The 23,774-nt window shown below is 37.7% G+C and overlaps 1 protein-coding gene across 1 annotated transcript in view; it reads left to right on the top strand.

The window, feature by feature from the left end:
- The window catches only part of gpc5b (glypican 5b), an 84,983-nt gene that overhangs the window by 39,591 nt on the left and 21,618 nt on the right, over positions 1–23,774 (top strand). The window contains exon 7 of the mRNA XM_083559213.1: positions 4,391–4,511. Within this exon, the coding sequence (XP_083415339.1) occupies positions 4,391–4,511 (121 nt within the window). The remainder of the gene's footprint in view (positions 1–4,390; positions 4,512–23,774) is intronic.

Raw genomic sequence — 23,774 nt, 5'->3', positions numbered from 1 at the left:
AAAGGCCTTGCGATTATATTCATGCAACCCTATTGGTGTAGTGAAAGCAGTGTACTTCTTGTCGTCTTCATGTAATGGGATATTGTAAAATTCAGAAGTCAAATCCATTGTACTGAACAATGAATTGCCACCGAGTGCTGCAAGACAGTCTTCTTGATGAGGAAGGGGGTGTGCATCTTTCACAGTACGTGCATTAAGCCAACGGAAGTCTGTACATATCAGCAAATCGCCATTCTTTTTCCAACACAGTACCAAAGGAGACGCATATTCGCTAACTGACTTACGAATTATACCTCTCTCCTCCATCTCATTCAGAGCAACACGCAACTTCTGGTACTGTGAAGGGGGAACTCGTCTGAAGGGTAAACGAAACGGCCTCTCATCAAACAGACGTATTCTATGTACAAAACCGCTGACTTCGCCGCAATCAAGAGAATGTCTTAAAAAAATTTACTCATATTCAAGAACGAGATTACAGAGCTTCGTCTTCCAGGATCCAGAAACCTCACAGGAATCTAGATCAATAGTCTCTAAACCACATTGCCTGAGCCTGCAACGTAGATCTTCAGACATGTCCGTCTCAACCACTGACTGCTGAACAGTCGACCGAAGCGGCAACTCACTCTCTGTTTCACCCACATCCTCCGAAGCAATGCAAGGATAAACGTCGGCCACTTTAGAGTTCCGCCTAAGCGTCACTGGTTTGTCGCTAGGATTGATCAGCTTAAGTGGTATACTGCCATCACCCCAAAGCTGAGTGACAACACGACCCACCAGAACTTTCCTAGTGGCAGAATAAAGTCTAGAAGGTTCTACCAAAACAGTACTGCCTAGTTGGCCACAGGATTTAGCAGGAAGTTTACCCCAAACTAAGTGTTCTTGACCAGGTGAAAGTGTTATTGCATGGTTAAGCTTCACTGTACCGACAACATCAGGAACTGTCCTACCCTTCCATCGTTGTACGCCAGCCAGCATTGACAAGAACTCATCACACTCTCGATTACGTTCGCTAGGTGCAGAAATCAGTTCCCAATATCTGTCTGAACTCTTCAGTCTATGGACAATATGTTTAATGACATTCGTTCCCAAAATAAGGTCATCTCCTTGACCTGGCACAACGAGACATGGGACAATAACAGTACAGCCATAAACATCCAGTTTAAGTTCAAGCATACTTCTTGGGAACACCCGTTTGCAACCAATCAAACCAATCAAAACAACATCTGTGTCCTCCTCATTAACTGCCTCCAAAACACCATGTTCTCTTAACTTACTGAAAACTGAATCACTCAAGGTACAGGCCATTGAGCCAGTGTCCAACACTGCTTTGACAGTAACGGAGTCCTTAAGAACAACAGGTGTGTAGAAAAGTGTAACTGAACATGCAACTCGTTGTGTATTCTGAAAAACAACTCTTTGCGAATCAGGACAAACGTTCTTTATGGAAAGAAACAAGGTTCCTGGTTCCCTGTTTAAAGCATGAAAGTACAGCCTCGGGACCAATATCAACATTTTCACATTTCTGTAAGGATATATGAGCATTTTGACAAACGGAATACACGTTAGCGCTTACTCTGGACTTTTGTTCATGCTGAAAACTGTCCAAAAGCTCCTGGACATCCTTTGCCGTCCAGCTTTCTAACGGGCGCACTTTGAAAACGCGTGCACTTTCAGTATCTGGACAATTCCTCACAAACATCATTGCAACCTCAGAATTCAGATTGTCCATTTTCCTCCCTTGAGCTCCAAGACACTCATTGGCAATATCCGCTGCCTTGTTTAAACGAAGCCAGTAATCCACAGGATTCTCACCATGTTTAGGTTGTGTGCTATAAAAATCAGCAAGTGGCATACTAGGATAGGACACTTTGCTGAAGTGTTGCTTAAGTATACTATAGATTATTTCTGGGTGATGTTTGCTGTCCAATGTAGAGTTACTACGCAAAGCTACCTTCACTATGTCTTTCGCCCTACCCATGAGATGACTGATTATCTCGTTAGCTTGTTCAGCGACGTTGATGTTTCTCTTCCGTAAATAACGCTGCATCATATCAACCCACTCCTGAACGTTACATTTCCCCGAACCATCCCCCCTAAATACAGGTGGATGTTGTTGTAATTGAAAATCTTGTTTCTGCTTAATATAAATTGTTGTTTTTGTTTAACTTAGTGTTTTATTTGAAAACCTTTTTATGGATATCATCATAGATGGCTGAGGGTGGCACAGATACTCCCTTGTTTGGGGCTGGGCGGGGAAAATATCTGATGCAGTTTTCTGATACTAAGATAGGGTTAGGTGGTGTTAAGTATGAGCCCAATACTTGTATATCAGGGGAAGGTTATGATATTAATCAGACTTTCCCTATCACGTCTACTCCTAAACCCTGTGTACCGAAGGCATCTAGCGGGCATGACACCAGTGAATTTGGTGCCTTGGTTGAAGAATTGGGTCGGAAGATTGGTGATTCAGTAAACGCCAGACTTTTATCGGGAGGTGGATTTGCTAGGACTTCTAGTGATAATAGCTCTGCAGGTTCTCAGTGTGCTACCCTTGATCTGTCACAGTTAAATGTTGTTTTGAAATCTGATGAGAAAGAAATCCGATTTCCATCGGTTATATTGTGAAGTAAAAAAAAATAAGGAAAGAGTCTATAACCGGAGAATCTGGCAACCACGGTCCGACCGTCCAGACGAATCCTGCAACGTCACTTCCTCGATGATCAGCACCACGTTGACCACGAGCGGGAATCACGGCACCATTGTAACCCCTCTTGGTTCTCATGTCAGATTCGCCCGAAAAAAGACCACCTTCACACCATTTTAGAGTTCATCCATGCGTTGTGTTTTACTGAGGGTAAAATAAAAAGACACGCAGGTGACATAGTTACACAGCTCATCCGGTCACAAAAATGTTAAATAATACAATTAAGGGAAACAAAATAAGTACACAAAAATAAAAAAGGGATAACACAAATTACACACGCGTATAGCGCGCCCGCACACTTAATTATGAAATAAGAAAAACTCAACTACTCCAATTTGTCAAAAAACACTTTAGTGAAATCATATCGTTTGTAAAATAAATAAAAAGTTTATTAACAGCATGTGTATGATTATTACCGGAGAGGACATTTGTTGCTTACCGTTTACCTCAACAGTTCAGGTGGAACTGAGAGTAAATGACCGATGCAACTTGCGTTTTATTCTTTTCTTACTTCACCTATAGGTGTCGCTAATTCCCCTCTTCTCAGGTATAATATAAAGACAAATGAATTACACAGAAAATATATATACTGTATAATGAACTATTTCACAGTAAAAAAGTATTTTGGCACCATTCAAAATAAATCTATTTTCTTTGTTACACCCGCTGTCTGCACCACGTTTATCCGTTGCTGCCCAGCGCTGCGCTTTCCATAGCGCGGATCCGTGGATTCTCTACACGAACTGTCTCTGCTTTCACAGAACTTGGTGGACTGCGCTCTCGGAGCACACCGCTGGATATTACTGCTTCGCTACAAGTAGTGGTGAATTATCTCCTGAGTATTCTCAATAAACTTTGTTTGCGTTTACTTCGGCTTCCGCCTCCTTATCCGCATTACAGGTTATCTCAATTCGCATGACCAATCAAACAAATCGCGGCAACGCTGTTGTGTAAAAAAAACTCCAAAAACACGTGCATGCACATTCTCATTTAATAACGCACATTATGTACATAAAGAAATTTCAAGAACGTTAATATATTGCCGCCATATTGGTTTTCGTTTACCTCGATCATCGGTTATCTTGGCGCTTTTTGGCGTCCCCTAGGCCGGCGACATAACCGGGTTCCACTGTATAGCCAAATATATATAAAAGCTATAAATGTGCAGCTGTTGTGCAAGTACAGCATGATATAGCTGTTATAAAACAAGTGATAACAGGTACTTGTACTGCAGTCATTCTACAACATTGCACATACTGTATACAACAAATGGATAAAATGTGAGGTGTCATTCAAATAAACTATAATTTTTGACAAATTGCTGTCGGGGAAAAAAAGGAATAAAACATATAGGACATTCTGTTATAAAACAAAAATATCTTTGGATTGGTAACAGTAACTCTGATAATTTTTTTCTCTTTAAATGTATGCCATGTGTTTTAATCCTGAAAATTAAAAATTGTATAAAAGCAAAAAGAAATGGTTTGAATTGACTTTTCGGTTCTATACCCTGTCTTAGAAATACAAGGTACTTGGGTAATGTTATGTTATACAATCACATTTCTATACAATACACTGTAAGTAATGAACAATATTAGTAATTCAATAACAGCATTTTTGAAAAAAGAATGTGTGATGTTGAAGATTGCACCATATTTACTATTTATCATTCTTTCTCTTCTTCAGTTACACAGGTTTTGTGGTGGGGAACGGCCTCCAGGCCCAAAGACAAAATCCTGAGATTAAGGTCAGAGGTCTGGACCCAGTTTTAGTCGAGGCCAAAGAGACACTGGAGAGATTTAATCAGGTGAAAACTCATTTTGTACACATTTTTCTTTGTCAGGTGGCAGGTTGAGAAACATTTCACAGCTCCCACTAGTACCAAAACAATAAAGCATGTTCATGAGACTCATAAAAGAATAAAGAAATTCAACTGTTGCAGACTTTATGTTGAGCAATATAAATAAATAATAAATAAATAAATAAAATATAATATTTTATATTATATATATATATATATATATATATATATATATATATATATATATATATATATATATATATATATATATATATATATATATATATATGTATATAAAAACAATTTATACAACTGAGAAATTACGAGGTTAAGGGCCTTTCTCAGGGGCCCAGGAGTGGCAGCTAAGTGTGGCTATGATTTGAACTCATGACCTTTAGAGCCAAAGCATTACCACTAAGCTACAATCTCAAAAAAAGAATTGGTGTAACCTTAGTGATGAGAACGATGTTGGTTTTAGCTGTAGCTTGGAGGCAGTAAATTACAAGTAATTGTGTAACCTGCTTGTATGCAGAAAAAGTTAAAGTGGTATTGCATACAAAGGATTATTAATTTATTTATTAGTTATGCAAAGTTATAATAGCAAATGGACATGAAAATTTGTAAATACATCAAATACATTTACATACAAGTACAATACATAAATATAAAAGTATTGCAAAATCTTATTTATATGTAGAATCTATATTTATAGAATATTATTGCATATTGTAGAATAAGGAAAAATCAGGTGCATTTATGAACACAGACTCCATGTTGGTCATTAAAATATTGGAAAATATTTATATGCACATATTATTTTGTAAATATTGAAAATCTTATAAATTCTCAATTGCATGACTCTTTTCTCACTGATAATTTGTCCTACATGTTTGGTTTTCTTGCTTGTCCCCCAACTGGATTGGCCCGAATGTAAAAACAATGGACCTTAAAATATATTTATTTGATTTGAAAGCTGCACTATATGAAAAAAGTATTGGGACACCTGACTTTTTCATCCATATGTGTTTCTTACCTAACTTGTTACCACAAATTTGGAGACTTTGTATAAGTATAGGATTGTTTAGGATGTCATTAGAGGTGGTAGCTGAACTAGGAGACTCAAATGTGTTCCAGCATGACAATACACAAATCAAGCTTTATGAAAATATACAAACCCGATTCCAAAAAAGTTGGGACACTGCACAAATTGTGAATAAAAACAGAATGCAATGATGTGGAAGTTTCAAATTTCAATATTATATTTAAAATACAACATAGATGACATATCAAATGTTTAAACTGATAAAATGTATCATTTTAAGGGAAAAATAAGTTGATTGATTAAATTTCATGGCATCAACACATCTCAAAAAAGTTGGGACAAGGCCATGTTTACCACTGTGTGTCATCCCCTCTTCTTTTTATACCTGTCTGCAAATGTCTGGGGACTGAGGAGACAAGTTGCTCAAGTTTAGGAATAGGAATGTTGTCCCATTCTTGTCTAATACAGGCTTCTAGTTGCTCAACTGTATTAGGTCTTCTTTGTTGCATCTTCCTCTTTATGATGCACCAAATGTTTTCTATGGGTGAAAGATCTGGACTGCAGGCTGGCCATTTCAGTAACCGGATCCTTCTTCTACGCAGCCATGATGTTTCAATTGATGCAGTATGTGGTCTGGCATTGTCATGTTGGAAGATGCAAGGTCTTCCCTGAAAGAGACGACGTCTGGATGGGAGCATATGTTGTTCTAGAACTTGGATATACCTTTTAGCATCGATGGTGCATTTCCAGATGTGTAAGCTGCCCATGCCACACGCACTCATGCAACCCCATACCATCAGAGATGCAGGCGTCTAAACTAAGCGCTGATAACAACTTGGGTTGTCCTTATCCTCTTTAGTCCGGATGACATGGCATCCCAGTTTTCCAAAAAGAAAACTTGCCACAGTCCATTTTAAATGAGCCTTGGCCCAGAGAAAACACCTGTGCTTCTGGATCATGTTTAGATATGGCTTCTCTTTTGACCTATAGAGTTTTAGCCGGCAACGGCGAATGGCACAGTGAATTGTGTTCACCGACAATGTTTTCTGGAAGTATTCCTGAACCCATGTTGTGATTTCCATTACAGTAGCATTCCTGTATGTGATGCAGTGCCGACTAAGGGCCCGAAGATCACGGGCATTCAATATGGTTTTCAGGCCTTGACCCTTACGCACAGAGATTGTGTGAGATTCTTTAAATCTTTAGATGACATTATGCACTTTAGATGATGATAACTTCAAACTCTTTGCAATTTTTCTCTGAAAAACTCCTTTCTGATTTTGCTCCACTATTTTTCGCGGGAATTGGTGATCCTCTGCCCATCTTGACTTATGAGAGACACTGCCACTCTGAGAGGCTCTTTTTATACCCAATCATGTTGCCAATTGACCTAATAAGTTGAAAATTGGTCCTCAGCTGTTCCTTATATGTACATTTGACTTTTCCGGCCTCTTATTGCTACCTGTCCCAACTTTTTTTTAAATGTGTAGCCCTCATGAAATGCAAAATGAGCCAATATTTGGCATGACATTTCAAAATGTCTCACTTTCAACATTTGATATTTTATCTATATTCTATTGTGAATAAAATATAGGTTTATGAGATTTGTAAATTATTGCATTCCTTTTTTATTCACAATTTGTACAATGTCCTGACATTTTTGGAGTTGTGGTGAAAGATCTTGAATGGCCTACTATAGAGCTCTGACCTCAACTCATCTGAACACTTTTGGGATGAACTAGAATGCGGACTGCACCCCTGGCCTCCTCACCTCACCTACATCAGTAGAGAACCATCTGCCTTTAAAACAACTAGGAACCAAATGTGGAAATGGATGTTCTTATGATCAGGTGGATTTTATGATGTTGGGTCTTATGGTTAGGTGTCCACAAACTTTTGTGCATATAGTGTATGTTGTGACCAAGAAAATGCCACTGGCAGGGACTGAATGCAAAATGTGTTCTGGAGGTTGAAGCTAGAAGCTGGGAGATAGGGGTTTCATGTAATGTGGAGAAATCCAAATTAAGATATGATACAGCAGTCTGGCTAAGCAAAGACACATTGGTTTGTTGAAAATGCATGTATTTAAAACCCAATCAGGATACAAATCAAATACAAAATGCTTTATGGTTCAGCACAGCATAATCTCTGCGGAAAAATACCTAATAGCTCAAATGGATTGAAAATAAAAAAAAATATTTTAAAAACCCTAAAAAAAAAACTTGATGTGAGAAACTGTGTACACATGGACTTTCCTGGGATAACATGTAATTGTTTCCTTATTATCTACTAAAGCCAGCATAGCTGCTGTTTCAACAAAACTATCCCACTGGACTGTAAATCCACTAAAAACCCACCCCTCCCTCACTGACCCAGACTTTGTGCTCTGATCCCTCTCTCTTGTCCCACTGGATTGCTCTAAAGAGAGTTTGGCTCATCAAGAGCAAGTCTCTGGCTCAGCAGCTGTGTTTGGGAGGTGACTCAGGCCGTTCCACTTGGCTCTCTGAAGCCCTTTTTTTGTAATGTCTTCCATTGCTCCATTAAAACCAGATGCTCTGATTGACCCCACATTGCCCCTCCCTGGTCAAGTGGTCCAGTGTGTGTCTAAAGAATTTGCATCACCAATGGGCAGCAGTCTGGGGAAGTCCAGAGTATATGGGTGAGGGGTCATGTTGTATGTATATGTTCATTACAATAAATGAATTGTGTGTCTGCTCCCAGAATACTGGAAAAACTTTGAAAGAAATATTTTATTTGGCTTAGATGACAGTTATATGTTCCAATTAATCAGTCAGCCTGATGTGCCTGTTTAGTGTCTTACAACATTTACTTGACTAATCTTTTAATACTGTCTAAATATATAAATATTGTGATCAAGCAGCTACTTTTAATTTAGCATTTTCTGTATTGATTATATTTGCACATATCAGGCTGCTACTTTATACAAACCCAATTGCAAAACGGTTGGGACGCTGTGTAAATTGTAAATAACAACTGAATGCAATGACTTGTAAATTCCATAAACCTATATTTTTTCACAATAAAATTTAGTAAACAAATGCATTACTTAAACTGAGATAATGTACCATTTTAAGGGGAAAAAAGGTAATTTTGAATTTGATTGCTACAACACGTCTCAAAAAACAGGGAAGCAGGGCAACAAAAGTTAAAATTAAAGAGTTAAAGAAAAATATTGCAGCTAATCAGGTTAATTAACAACAGGACAAAAGGATGATTGGGTGTAAATAGTGTATCTTAGATAGGCATAGTCTCTCAGACATAGAGGGGGCAGAGCTTCACCAATTTGTGAAAGACTATGTCTATAAATTGTGAAACAAATTCAGAATATTGTTGCTCAAACTTCAACTTAGAGGTAAACATGGCCCTGTCCCAACGTTTTTAAATCTGTTGCAGTCAAATTCAAAATGACCTTATTTTGTTCCTTAAAATGGTATATATTCTCAGTTTACAGATTTGATATGTCTATTTGTTTTATTGTAAAATAGAATATGGATTTATGAAATTTGTAAATCATTGCATTCTGTTTTTATTTACTATTTTTCTGTTTTTATTTATTATTTTAAATAGAAGACATTATAGTTAATGTTTAAGAAGGAAATTATAATTAATATAATAATCAATATATTCTAATTATACAACCCCAATTCCAAGACAGTTGGGCTTTTTATAATATATTAATTATTATATTAATTATAATTCTTTCTTCATATAATTCCTTATTATTTTTACAATCATATTTTATCTTACCCATGAAGGATTAATATAAATTAAATGTATTATCTTAACATGTATATCAGCCACTGGATCACTTTTATATACCCTGACAGAAAGCCATATTAACTTCAAATGAGGGAAATACTTTTTTTTATTTGCTGAAATTTCACATTTCACACATAACACTTGTTTTATTGCATGTAAACCATTCAGGATTTATTTTTTTTCATGTAGGATTTGCATCCAAATACAAATGTACTCTTCAGAACAAACAGTTAATAGCATGTATATAGGAGGAACTCCTATGTTCACTTGTTTTAGAAAGCTCATGTGTACGTGTCACAAGTTAAATGTTTGCAACTTGAGGTTGTGCATTGCAGTGGAGATTATGCAAGGCACAACAACAAGAAAGGTTGCATAAACAGGAGGTTTTAACTTCCACCTGGGACAAAGAAAGACCACATTCATTAATTTTTGGTTTATTTGAGGGTCCAGGGAGGAGGTTGCTTAGTGGTTAAGGCATTGGACTTGGGATCATCATGAGTTCAAATCCCAGTCACACCAAGCTGCCACTCTGGGGCCCCTGAGCAAGGACCATAGCCCTGTCATTGCTTAGTTGTGTGAATGAGATAAATTTAAGTCGCTCTGGATAAGGGCATCTGCCAAATAAGGTAAATGTACAATGCAGCATTTCTGGCACCAATATGCACTTCTAGACTTCGGTTTCATTGTTGGAACTGTTGTCGCCACTTGTCCAACTGTTTTCCCCCTAGATTTTCTTGACTCATCATTTCAAGTGCTTTTAACACTAGTGGGTTTAAACTTCTAATTAGTGTTTTACTTTTAGTTTTTCTTTAGCCAGGTATATTCCCTGCCTTATATTTTTTGGTTCGTCAGATTCTTTCCCTTATGCTTTCCCTTATCTGTTATTACTGATTTATCTGTTTGGGCCCAGAGGTCTTAAAAGGTCATCTTTCTCTGCTTCCATGCTGCCCCCTATCTATCTGTTTGATGAGCTGTTTTTGCAGCTTATTTGCTATGGACATGACTTGGATCTAGACAGCAAGATTTTGTATTTTGTCTATTGGAACATTTCCCTTCTTTCTGAAGTTTACCCTCTGGATAATGGATTTTGGAAGTTACAGAGTGAACCATGCTTTTTGGAAGTTACAGAGTTTTCAGACCATGTTTGTGCCGTTTAATGACCATCTGATTGTGTTGGCTGGATATCTTTTGACTTGCAAGGCACACATGTTTATTATTATATCTGATTGTTCCCATTTAACTATCTCTCCAGAACATGCATTTTTCTGTTCTTGGACGTTGCTTTTCAAGGTTCTGCCACATAGGTTTCATGGGAGTGAGGAGTTTCCAGATAATTTTCAGCTGTCCAAATTGCTCCTACCCTTGCTGTAGCTCATTTCTATGTCTCCTGGGATGTGTCTTTTTTGTAATACCTGTTAAAAAGCTAGTTCTTTGCTGCTTCTACATGAGATTTAGTAACATTTTGGAGAAAGTGGTGGTTAACTTTAATTTTGTAATTTTTTTCGATAAATGGTTTACAGATAGCTGCTATTTCCCTGCTTTTGTCAATAACTGGTGTTATTGAGTTTCTTTTTTTTTCTGTTTTATGGATTTTAAGCCAGAAACATGTCCAATTTAATTTTGTGTATCCTATGTTTTATCCTTATGTTTTTATCCAAAACTGTCTGAATATACAGTGCCTACAGTGCTTTCTTGGTGCTAGGTGTTATGTTTTGTGTGTAATCACTGATAAATGATAGTGTTACGGAGTGTGTTAAAGAAGTAGAGCTACTATTCCAACCCCAATGCTGATTTATTTTTTTAAATAGCAGCATGCCCTGATGTTTTTGTGCTTTTAGATTACAATCAATTCTAAATAAACAGTCGTTCCCTTACCAGCTTCTCGCTATTTGGCTCTCAGAGAGAAACCACAATGCGCAAAGTCCTCTTGTATCAGGAAAGTGCTAGCTCAGTAGTTCTGATTGAAAGCTGACACTCCATAGTGCTTGACCGTTGTCATTAACCCTCATTCAGGTATTTGGATTCAGGAAGTGGATAAAAGTGTATGAAATTTCATTTCGAGTGCAAACCTGCAGTATATACACAGGAAATAATTTACACAAAACAAGAGCACATAAATGAGGAAAGCAAAAAATCCTGGACATGAGCACAGTGAATGACATTCGAGAGCCAATAAGGGAGGAGAGCTGTGGACTTAAGTGATAAGCTATTTATTGTGAATATGACTCAAGTACGCAAATATGACATAGTCCCATGAGGTGCAGTGGATGATGGGAAATATAGATCATGACTTTATTCATGACAATAGTTGATAAGAACATCTACCAAGGACATCCGTCTGACATGCAAAATGCTGACACTGGAGATGAAATCAAAGCATTTTGTCAGGAAACCAGATAATATATACATGTGATTTGTAACTGAACTTTGAGCTGCTCAAAAACAGCTTACTAATAAACTTTCTTACTAATAAGAGTTCTTACACTCAGGTCCCAAACTCTCTATTTACATATCATACAATTATTTATATTTAAATACACATTTTAATAAAACTGGCATGCAGCTACTGTATATGTACCTACGAAACTTATATATCATTCTAAATAATGTCTAGGTTATTACATTAAGGAAATTAATCATGTCATTGTGTTGGGAGGTGGTAACTGGTTAAGGTATTGGATCCGAAGGTCATAAGGTCAAATCCCAGTCACACCCAGCTGCCACTCCTGGGCCCCTGAGTAAGGCCCTTAACCCCATAGCTGCTCAATTTTATGAATGAGATAAATGTAAGTCACTCTGGAAAAGGGCATCTGCCAAATGCCATAAATGTAAATATTGCTTTCAGGCAAAACCAAAGAATTTTGGCTTTGAAAAATGTCTGAAAATGAACAAGACACACACTTAATACAACGCTCCCCTTTCTTAGAATTCTACTAAGTATGATTCCATATTTAGTATTATCACTAAGTATTACTTCATTAGTAATTATGTCTTTTTCATGAACAAACCATGTTTTATCTTCTGTGGTTTGGTTGGGCCTTTAATCATTGCTGAGTTTTGAAGTTGTTTAAAGTTGACTTTTTGTTCTACGGAACTGTTTGCCGCATTGTGCCGACTGCCTTGTCGTACACTCAGTGATCCGGTCACACATCTACAAACTCTCATCCTGTCTCCTAGATCACGTTCTTCACATGTCTGAGAGCTGCTCATACCTCCAAGAACGCAGACTTAAAAAAAAAAAAAAAAAAAAAAAAAAAGCAGGTATTTTGGATGCGAATTATGTAAAGGTCTTATTCACACATTGCACCAATATGTGCTGAATACTGTTAAGAAACAGGTGTGTTACTGCTCATTCCCGAGGGTGAATGTTTTTTCTGACTGCACAAGAATTTATGCCCTGCAAGGACAAGTCTACACCAAAAGGCTATTATTTTTCTCTCTCCTACAATGAGTGGAGAATATGATGTAACTGCAATTTAAGTTATTTATGAGGCCTCCTACCGAAAAGCCAAATTAAGAGACCTATGGCTCCTCTTTTATAGATTTATCAAAAACGTCTGATAGTTGAAAATAATTATTCTTGCGACTCATTCACATTGTGTCCTCTTGATCTCTATAGGAGTTGTGGGTTCACACATTCTCTCCTAAGTGATTTGTAACTGGTGATCTCTTGCACAGCTATGGCTGTGTGGTGCATGTGAATGTATGCTGGCCATTGCTTGCTGTGGGAAGAATGCAGAATAATTTGACAGTCATTCCCAAGGCCACTCTGCACAAATCTCCCACACATTTAATCTTTTAGTGTCTCAGTGCTAAGGCAATTACATTTCTTACTTTCTTTATGACTGCACAAGCTTGTGTGTCTGTGTGTGTATAAAACTCAAAAATACCTGACTTTTCCAGCCATATGTGGTTCTTCTCCAAACTGTTACTGGAAAGTTAGACGCACACAATTGTATAGCGTGTCTTGGGAATGTAAGCATTACATTTTCCCTTCTTTTGAGCTATAAGACTCAATCCTGTTGCAGCATGACACATGTTGCAGCTCCATGAAGATATGGGTTGGAGTGGAAGATCTCCTGCTATAGAGATTAGACCTCAACCCGATTGACTAACTTTGGAATAAATTTGAATGATACCATAGGCCTCTTTACCTTACATCAGTATCTGATTTTACTAAAACCCTTGCTGCTGAAAGATCACAAATCACCACAACCAGACTCCAAAATGAAGTGGAACATCTTTCCAAAGAGCAGAGTTATTTTTATAACAGCAAATGAGGACTAAATGTGAAATGGGAGGTTTAGAAAGTTTTTATTTACATTTATGGCATTCGGCATTTACATCGATTCATACTTTAAATAATTCAACTGAGCAGTTAGGGGGTAAAGGACCTTGCTCAGGGAGTGGCAGCTTGGTGTGGCTGGGATTTGAACTGACATCCTCCCAAATACCAATCTTATAGTCATTTGTCCACTAAGATTTTGTCCATACAGTGTATATTGATTATCACTTATAATGCGTTTTATTTAAATATTGTTGTATCCTGGTTCTGTTTCTGATTCTGTTAAAGAAAATAATGCGTTCCTTAACACACACACACACACACACACACACACACACACACACACACACACATACACACACACACACACACACACACACACACACACACACACACACACACATACACACACACACACACACTAAGCTAAGCTAAGCTAAGCTAAGCTAAGCTAAGCTAAGAACAGTATTGCTTTCCTCCTTTGAGTTTATGTTGTAGAGGCTTCGTCAGGATGGAGTACACACAGTGGTGGTGTGGTATTATTGGAGGTTTAAGTGTAAAGCCTGCATTTTTAGACACAGTGAGTGATATGTCTGGCCTGCTGTTTGGCCTTCTCTAAATGAGCCTCCATGCTGATCTCCTCAGACCACTGGAGTTGTGGCAAAACCCAATTGATGAGGTTAGGCTTTCCAAATAGGCCCGTTGTCAAGGAGACAGGGTTTCGCAACAAAAACCTTCTCACATCCAGCATGCTGTCATATCGATCTGCGAGTGTGTGAAAAGGTGTCCAGAAAGTGAGTAGCTACTTCAACACAAACAACACTCAAGTCTGCTTTTTGGAGCACCACATTCCTTACATTCAGGGAGATGTGAAGACATCTGACGAATCCTTTTCATTTGGTGCAAATTCAACTGCATTTTATGCATTTGCTAAATAACTAAGCGAAGTGTTAGAACACATTATTACAGGTCACATTTGTTTAATAAACTACAGTACTGCTGAATTCCTGAATATGATTTGGCAGAAGGTTTTTTTTTATTTTATTAAAAGCAGCAGCTCTGACAAAGTTATCAGATATTATTTCAAGTTCTAATATGTTATAGTTTCCATAGCAACCTTTAATGAATGGGACTATTGCAGATGTTCACATCAAAGTCTAATAACTGATTTAGTCCTGGTTTCTTTCAGTGGTGGATGAAGTACAAAGATCATGTACTTGAGTTAAAATAGAGATACAGTAAGTAAAATATTACTTTAGTCAAAGTAAAAGTAAAAGTGTTCCCTTTCAACTTTCACTTGAGTAAAATTACAAAAGTATTTGCCTTCAAACGTACATGGCTATAATGTTCCTATTTTCATTTATAGTTTATGTGAAAAGCCTCTAATGTTATTTTAACACACCAATCTATTAATAGAATGATATTAATTAGTCAAACACTTATTTGATCAATAGCCCCAAGTCATGTTTTTAACTATAAAAAAAATCAGGCAAATGAGGCCATGGGTGTTGTGGCAATGTAGAGTCAGAAGTTCCTTCCATCATTTATTGCTCTCAAAATGTAAGTACTGTAGATACCACCAAGCTGCAGTTAAAGTTCAAAACAGTGCGCACACTCTACCCTGATTGGTGGATTGCTGTGTGCTTGACCAGTTAAGTTTTTATCCACTCGTAAAAAAAAAAAAAGAAAAGACTAATTATGCAAAATGTAGGTGAGTATAAAGTAATCTGTGTAAAATTTGGTGCTTTGAGTAAAAATTCTCTCATACTGATCACTGGATGTTCAACATGGCAAAGAACTCTGAGGATTTGAGAATTATAATGGTTGCTCTCCACAAAGATGGCCAAGGCTATAAGAAGATCGATAACGCCCTGAAACTGAGTTTCAGAACAGTGGCGAGGGTCATACAGAGGGTTTTTTCAAGACGTGTTCCACTTGGAACAGGCCTGGCAAGGAAGGATCGACCAAAGAAGTTGAGTCCTCATGCTGTTTCTCCGGTGCAGAAGGTGGCTTTAAAAACAGACGCATGAGTGCTAGCACCATTGCTTTAGAGGTTGCAGAAGTGGATAAGCCGCTTGTCAGTGCTCAGACCTTATGCCGCACTCTGCAACAAGTCGGTTTGCAAGGCCATCATCCCCAAACAAAGCTTTTCCTGAAGCTGGCTCACAAGAAAACCTGCAAACAGTTTGCTGAAGACAACCTGTCCAAGAGCATTAATTACTGTTACCATGTCCTGTGGTCTGATGAGATAAACTTGATTGGCTCAGATGGTGTCCAGCATGTGTGGCTATGCCCTGGTGAAAACTGCCTAAAGTCAAGCATGGTGGTGGTAGCATCATTGTCTGGTGCTACATGAGTGCTGCTGGTACTGGGAAGCTGTGGTTCATTGAGGGAAACATGGGTTCCAATATGTACTGTGATATTCCGAAGCAGTACATGATGCCCTCCTTTCAGATCCTGGGCCGAATGCCTGTTCCGACATTACAATGCCCCCGTGCAAAAAACCTGCTCCATGCAGATATAGTTAGAGTTGGGTTGGAGGGGTTGGAGTGCAAGAACTTGAGTGGCCTGCTATAGAGCTTTGATCTTAACCATATTGACCTCAACCTTTGGGATGAATTGAATCACTGACTGCACCCCAAGTATTTTCACTCTACACCAGTACATGACTTTACCAACACCCTTGTGAGCACAAATCTACACAATCACACTCCAAAATCTAGTGGAATCTAGTACAATCTTCCCAGGAGAGTGGAGGTTATTACAACAGCAAATGAGGGCTACATTTGCTGTTGGGGAGGTTTTAAAAAGCAGATACGAATCTTATGGTCAGGTGTCCACAAAATTTTCTTTATATAGTGTATATCAGTCTAAAAAGGGTTAAAAAGACAAGATGAATATTTAAACTACACCGAGAGCCATTTAGGCCAAATGAAAACACTGGGCCTAGCAATGAAACTTCCAAGATGTCAAAAAATCCCAAAAGAGCAGCCAAAGAGCTGCAGGGCTATGTAGCCTTAGTGAGGGTCACTAATCAAGACTTTGCATTTGAAACAGTCTGTCCAAAAATGGCATTCATGGGAAAATAGCAATGAAGGAAATGATGATGAACCCAAGAGAAACATCAAAATTTTTGTAAGATTTGGGAAATGAAAGCACCCAGTGTTCCCCAGGCATTTTTGGCATCTAGTAGCAAAATCTTAAAATAAGAACTCATATCATGGTGATGGCAGAGTAACAGTGTGGAGATATTTTGTTGCCTCAGGAATTGGATAATTGCCATTATTAGAGTTTTCTTAACTAGCAAATAATTACAGAATTTTTAGGTGTCTGTTGATAAACTGGAGAGGAAATCAAATTAGGTAATGAAGAAATATAATCCATTTTAACTCATGTCAAGTGACTCTTGGACATAGTGATTAGGGTGCTCCATAAAGCAACAAAAATTAACACAAGATAACACAAAACTAACTAGAACACACACCTACATTGGACATTCCATAAAGTGCATGGTGAAAACAACATAGGTAAATAAAATATCTATATATTAAAACTATACATAATAGAATATACATGTAATTAATACATCATTGGTGATTAGTTAACAGCTGTCATTTAAGCATAAAAGGTGGTTTGTGTGTGTGTGTGTGTGTGTGTGTGTGTGTGTGTGTGTGTGTGTGTGTGTGTGTGTGTGTGTGTGTGTGTGTGTGTGTGTGTGTGTGATTTCAGTTTTTTTACTGAGGAGTCTGATATCTTGCAGAAAGAAGAAAAATATATATTAAAAAAAAGTTTTTAAAAGGTCCAGTGTCATTGTTTTAACCCAGCAGGCTACTGAAATAAGTTGTTAATTCCTTAATGCCTACCACAATGTCTGAATAAGATGCAAATGCAGGTTACAGTTTCTTCTTATTAATACAAATTAGTAATTTTACAATTGTAGGATGCACTTTGTGGTTGTTACCATCATAAGTGATGTATTTAGCATTATCACAATAAAAGTTTCAGTCTAGAATCAACAATTTTTTTGCTCCATAAATACAATTATAAAACACATTTTTAAATGGGACTGCTTACTTTCACATTTGCATTGCAGTGGATTGCAGTGAATTCTACACCTCAAGTGTTTCACCGCCACTCTACCCAAATATTACTTTTCAGTATTTTGGAGAACTGAACTTCTACTACAGAGTTGAAGTGGCCATGTAATTAAATGATAAATAAGCCAGTACAAAGCAGAACGTCCATGCTATTTCAGAGAAATGCCATCTCTAGAAGACACATCAGCCTGACATGGTAACTAATTCATTACATGTCAATTAATTAACGAAAGCTCTGGGGAAGACAGCTACAATGAAGGTTGTTTGGGAGAAAAAATTGGACACGTGTTTTTGTTGATGAAATACAGGTAGTGAACAGTGGCCTGATGAGTGTCTGTTGTTCTTCCTGCACAATGCTGCATTCAGATTTGAATTACACACCTAGGTACAATTGTCAGTGGTATAATATATATATATATATATATATATATATATATATATATATATATATATATATATATATATATATATATATATATATATATATATACAGTGAGGAAAATAAGTATTTGAACACCCTGCTATTTTGCAAGTTTTACCACTTAGAAATCATGGAGGGGTCTGAAATTGTCATCGTAGGTGCATGTCCACTGTGAGAGACATAATCTAAAAATAAAAAAATCCAGAAAACACAATGTATGATTTTTGAACTATTTATTTGTATGATACAGCTGCAAATAAGTATTTGAACACCTGAGAAAGTCAATGTAATTATTTGGTACAGTAGCCTTTGTTTGCAATTACAGAGGTCAAATGTTTCCTGTAGTTTTTCACCAGGTTTGCACACACTGCAGTAGGGATTTTGGCCCACTTCTCCACACAGATCTTCTCTAGATCAGTCAGGTTTCTGGCCTGTCGCTGAGAAACACGGAGTTTGAGCTCCCTCCAAAGATTCTCTATTAGGTTTAGGTCTGGAGACTGGCTAGGCCACGCCAGAACCTTGATATGCTTCTTACAGAGCCACTCCTTGGTTATCCTGGCTGTGTGCTTTGGGTCATTGTCATGTTGGAAGACCCAGCCTCGACCCATCTTCAATGCTCTAACTGAGGGAAGGAGGTTGTTCCCCAAAATCTCGCAATACATGGCCCCGGTCATCCTCTCCTTAATACAGTGCAGTCGCCCTGTCCCATGTGCAGAAAAACACCCCCAAAGCATGATGCTACGACCCCCATGCTTTACAGTAGGGATGGTGTTCTTGCGATGGTACTCATCATTCTTCTTCCTCCAAACACGTTTAGTGGAATTATGACCCAAAAGTTCTATTTTGGTCTCATCTGACCACATGACTTTCTCCCATGACTCCTCTGGATCATCCAAATGGTCATTGGCAACCTTAAAAGTTCTATTTTGGTCTCATCTGACCTGATAAGACGTGCCTGGACATGTGCTGGTTTAAGCAGGGGAACCTTCCGTGCCATGCATGATTTCAAACCATGACGTCTTAGTGTATTACCAACAGTAACCTTGGAAACGGTGGTCCCAGCTCTTTTCAGGTCATTGATCAGCTCCTCCCGTGTAGTTCTGGGCTGATTTCTCACCTTCCTTAGGATCATTGAGACCCCATGAGGTGAGATCTTGCATGGAGCCCCAGTCCGAGAGAGATTGACAGTCATGTTTAGCTTCTTCCATTTTCTAATGATTGCTCCAACAGTGGACCTTTTTTTCACCAAGCTGCTTGGCAATTTCCCCGTAGCCCTTTTCAGCCTTGTGGAGGTGTACAATTTTGTCTCTAGTGTCTTTGGACAGCTCTTTGGTCTTGGCCATGTTAGTAGTTGGATTCCTACTGATTGTATGGGGTTGACAGGTGTCTTTATGCAGCTAATGACCTCAAACAGGTGCATCTAATTTAGGATAATAAATGTAGTGGAGGTGGACTCCGTGTTTCTCAGAGACAGGCCAGAAACCTGACTGATCTAGAGAAGATCTGTGTGGAGAAGTGGGCCAAAATCCCTCCTGCAGTGTGTGCAAACCTGGTGAAAAACTACAGGAAACATTTGACCTCTGTAATTGCAAACAAAGGCTACTGTACCAAATAATTACATTGACTTTCTCAGGTGTTCAAATACTTATTTGCAGCTGTATCATACAAATAAATAGTTCAAAAATCATACATTGTGTTTTCTGGATTTTTTTATTTTTAGATTATGTCTCTCACAGTGGACATGCACCTACGATGACAATTTCAGACCCCTCCATGATTTCTAAGTGGGAGAACTTGCAAAATAGCAGGGTGTTCAAAAACTTATTTTCCTCACTGTATATATATATATATATATATATATATATATATATATATATATATATATATATATATATATATATATATATATATATATATATATATATATATATTATACCACTGACAATTGTACCTAGGTGTGTAATTCAAATCTTTTCAAATGTTTAAAAAACAGGCTGTTCTTTATAGCCTCACATTCTTTGGCTGAAGTTGATAAAGCACAATTCCTTTTCCGTAGCATCCAAAAGAATGTTTTTCTCAGATAAAACTCAGTGGACAGCATGGGATAGTGTATGTTTGTTGGATTTTAGAACAATCTTTATTGCCCACCCAGTGAATCGATTTACTCTTGGCTTATGTTCTAATGCAAATGAATATTTCGTGCTAAAAAACAAAACAAAAATGGTATTCCAATACGAACCTGTAAATCCTATTTCTTTTCTACAAAATAATTGGTCTTTACTTCTCAGCCAATATAATAATAAAAAATTCTCCGACAGATTTTTCTTCAGTAGGACTGGTCTGACCATTTCTACTGAAGAAAAATCTGTCTGAGGATTTTTTACTAAATGCTGGTGATGATAATATTCTGAATCAAGAGCACAGAATACCAACTTAGACATCTGCTGAACCCAATTCTGAATATGAGGAACTTTCCTTCTATAAATAATAATGAAACCTTTACCCTCTATCAGAAAATGAAGAAATTAGCAAATTCTTTTTTTTGCTTGAGCAATCCCATATGAAAGAAAGAGAAAAATTATTAAATTTTGCCAATGTATTGTTCTATTGCTCATACACATGCCCTGTGTTTATGCAGTATTCATCATCTTGCCAGTGCTGCATATGTTAAAAATTTTCCTTCTATAAAATTGGGATTTACGCCTGAGCAAGTCCATGTGCTATTCTGCGTGCCATACACCGTTTGTTGTTGTTTTGGCTGGTATTATAAGCTATGAGCTGTGACTCCTGGCCTGGAAGCCATTGTCAGGGCGTTTATTTGGGTTGCGTGGGTGGGTTTGCTTTATTTACTTGCTTCAAAGTGTTTTGCTTGGTTGAATTTTTCCTTTAGAGCAGTTTCTGTCAGGTGGCTGAGAAGTAGACCAATTATTTTGTAGAAAAGAAATAGGATTTACAGGTTCGTATTGGAATACCATTCTTGTTTTTTTTTTTAACACGAAATATTCATTTGCATTAGAACATAAGCCAAGAGTAAATCGATTCACTGGGTGGGCAATAAAGATTGTTCTAAAATCCAACAAACATACACTATCCCATGCTGTCCACTGAGTTTTATCTGAGAAAACATTCTTCTGGATGCTACGGAAAAGGAATTGTGCTTTATCAACTTCAGCCAAAGAATGTGAGGCTATAAAGAACAGCCTGTTTTTTAAACAAACTAAAGACAGATGAAGGAATTAGATTTTATTAACTTTTTAATATGCTTTGAAGAAGGGAGTGGGTTTTTCTGTTGAAAGGATGAATCAGTCAGAAAATGTCAAGAATGCCTCATGAGATTTCTTCTAGATTTGCTCCCACTAAACCGTTTTGCTGTGTATAGCTAAAATTAATGAACAAAGTAATCATCTGAGTTTGCATAGTTCGTGCTGATAATAGCATTTTGACAATGTTTGTTTTCTTGTTGTTTGGCAAATGTCCTGCATTTTCTTTTACTAAGTGTGTCTTGTTGCAATACATTTTGATAACATACATTTTTGTTTTAAATGTGGCTGTGCCAATAGTGGAGGATGGACAGTATAAGGCCTCAGAGATACTTGATTATACCAAAGTTCACAGACACAGACTCATTTATTAAAACTGTTTACAGACTTTATACTTGTATTATACTTATATATACTTTATATATATATATATATACAGTGAGGAAAATAAGTATTTGAACACCCTGCTATTTTGCAAGTTCTCCCACTTAGAAATCATGGAGGGGTCTGAAATTGTCATCGTAGGTGCATGTCCACTGTGAGAGACATAATCTAAAAAAAAAAATCCAGAAATCACAATATATGATTTTTAAACTATTTATTTGTATGATACAGCTGCAAATAAGTATTTGAACACCTGTCTATCAGCTAGAATTCTGACCCTCAAAGACCTGTTAGTCTGCCTTTAAAATGTCCACCTCCACTACATTTATTATTCTAAATTAGATGCACCTGTTTGAGGTCGTTAGCTGCATATAGACACCTGTCCACCCCATACAATCAGTAAGAATCCAACTACTAACATGGCCAAGACCAAAGAGCTCTCCAAAGACACTAGAGACAAAATTGTACACCTCCACAAGGCTGTTAAGGGGTACGGGGAAATTGCCAAGCAGCTTGGTGAAAAAAGGTCCACTGTTGGAGCAATCATTAGAAAATGGAAGAAGCTAAACATGACTGTCAATCGCCCTCGGACTGGGGCTCAATGCAAGATCTCACATCGTGGGGTCTCAATGATCCCAAGGAAGGTGAGAAATCAGCCAAGAACTACACGGGAGGAGCTGGTCAATGACCTGAAAAGAGCTGGGACCACCGTTTCCAAGGTTACTGTTGGTAATACACTAAGACGTCATGGTTTGAAATCATGCATGGCACGGAAGGTTCCCCTGCTTAAACCAGCACATGTCCAGGCACGTCTTAAGTTTGCCAATGACCATTTGGATGATCCAGAGGGGTCATGGGAGAAATTCATGTGGTCAGATGAGACCAAAATAGAACTTTTGGGTCATAATTCCACTAAACGTGTTTGGAGGAAGAAGAATGATGAGTACCATCCCAAGAACACCATCCCTACTGTGAAGCATGGGGGTGGTAGCATCATGCTTTGGGGGTGTTTTTCTGCACATGGGACAGGGCGACTGCACTGTATTAAGGCGAGGATGACCGGGGCCATGTATTGCGAGATATTGGGGAACAACCTCCTTCCCTCAGTTAGAGCATTGAAGATGGGTCGAGGCTGGGTCTTCCAACATGACAATGACCCGAAGCACACAGCCAGGATAACCAACGAGTGGCTCTGTAAGAAGCATATCAAGGTTCTGGCGTGGCCTAGCCAGTCTCCAGACCTAAACCCAATAGAGAATCTTTGGAGGGAGCTCAAACTCCGTGTTTCTTAGCGACAGGCCTGAAACCTGACTGATCTAGAGAAGATCTGTGTGGAGGAGTGGGCCAAAATCCCTCCTGTAGTGTGTGCAAACCTGGTAAAAAACTACAGGAAACCTTTGACCTCTGTAATTGCAAACAAAGGCTACTGTACCAAATATTAACATTGACTTTCTCAGGTGTTCAAATACTTATTTGCAGCTGTATCATACAAATAAACAGTTAAAATATCATATATTGTGATTTCTGGATTTTTTTTTTTTAGATTATGTCTCTCACAGTGGACATGCACCTACGATGACAATTTCAGACCCCTCCATGATTTCTAAGTGGGAGAACTTGCAAAATAGCAGGGTGTTCAAATACTTATTTTCCTCACTGTATATATATATATATATATATATATATATATATATATATATATATATATATATACATATATATATATATATATATATATATATATATATATATATAAAGCTCAAATACCACTGACTGACTCACTTACTCATCACGAAATCTCAAAAACCACTGAACGGATTGCAATGAAATTTGGAACATACCTTTCTCTTGGGTCTTAGGTGCTCACTAAGAAAGGGTTTTGAAAAATTCGGCCTGGACTCGCGAAAAACACGATTTCTCACGCATTGTAAACTCTTCTAAATAACATTACGGATCCTAATGAAACTTAGTACATTGTTTCTTATTAGATGTTAGATGCA

This window comes from Silurus aristotelis, assembly GCF_946808225.1.
Source record: "Silurus aristotelis genome assembly, chromosome: 13".
Classification (NCBI taxonomy): domain Eukaryota; kingdom Metazoa; phylum Chordata; class Actinopteri; order Siluriformes; family Siluridae; genus Silurus; species Silurus aristotelis.
Note: the sequence above shows the minus strand (reverse complement) of the source record. Positions and strands in the feature narration are given on the sequence as shown.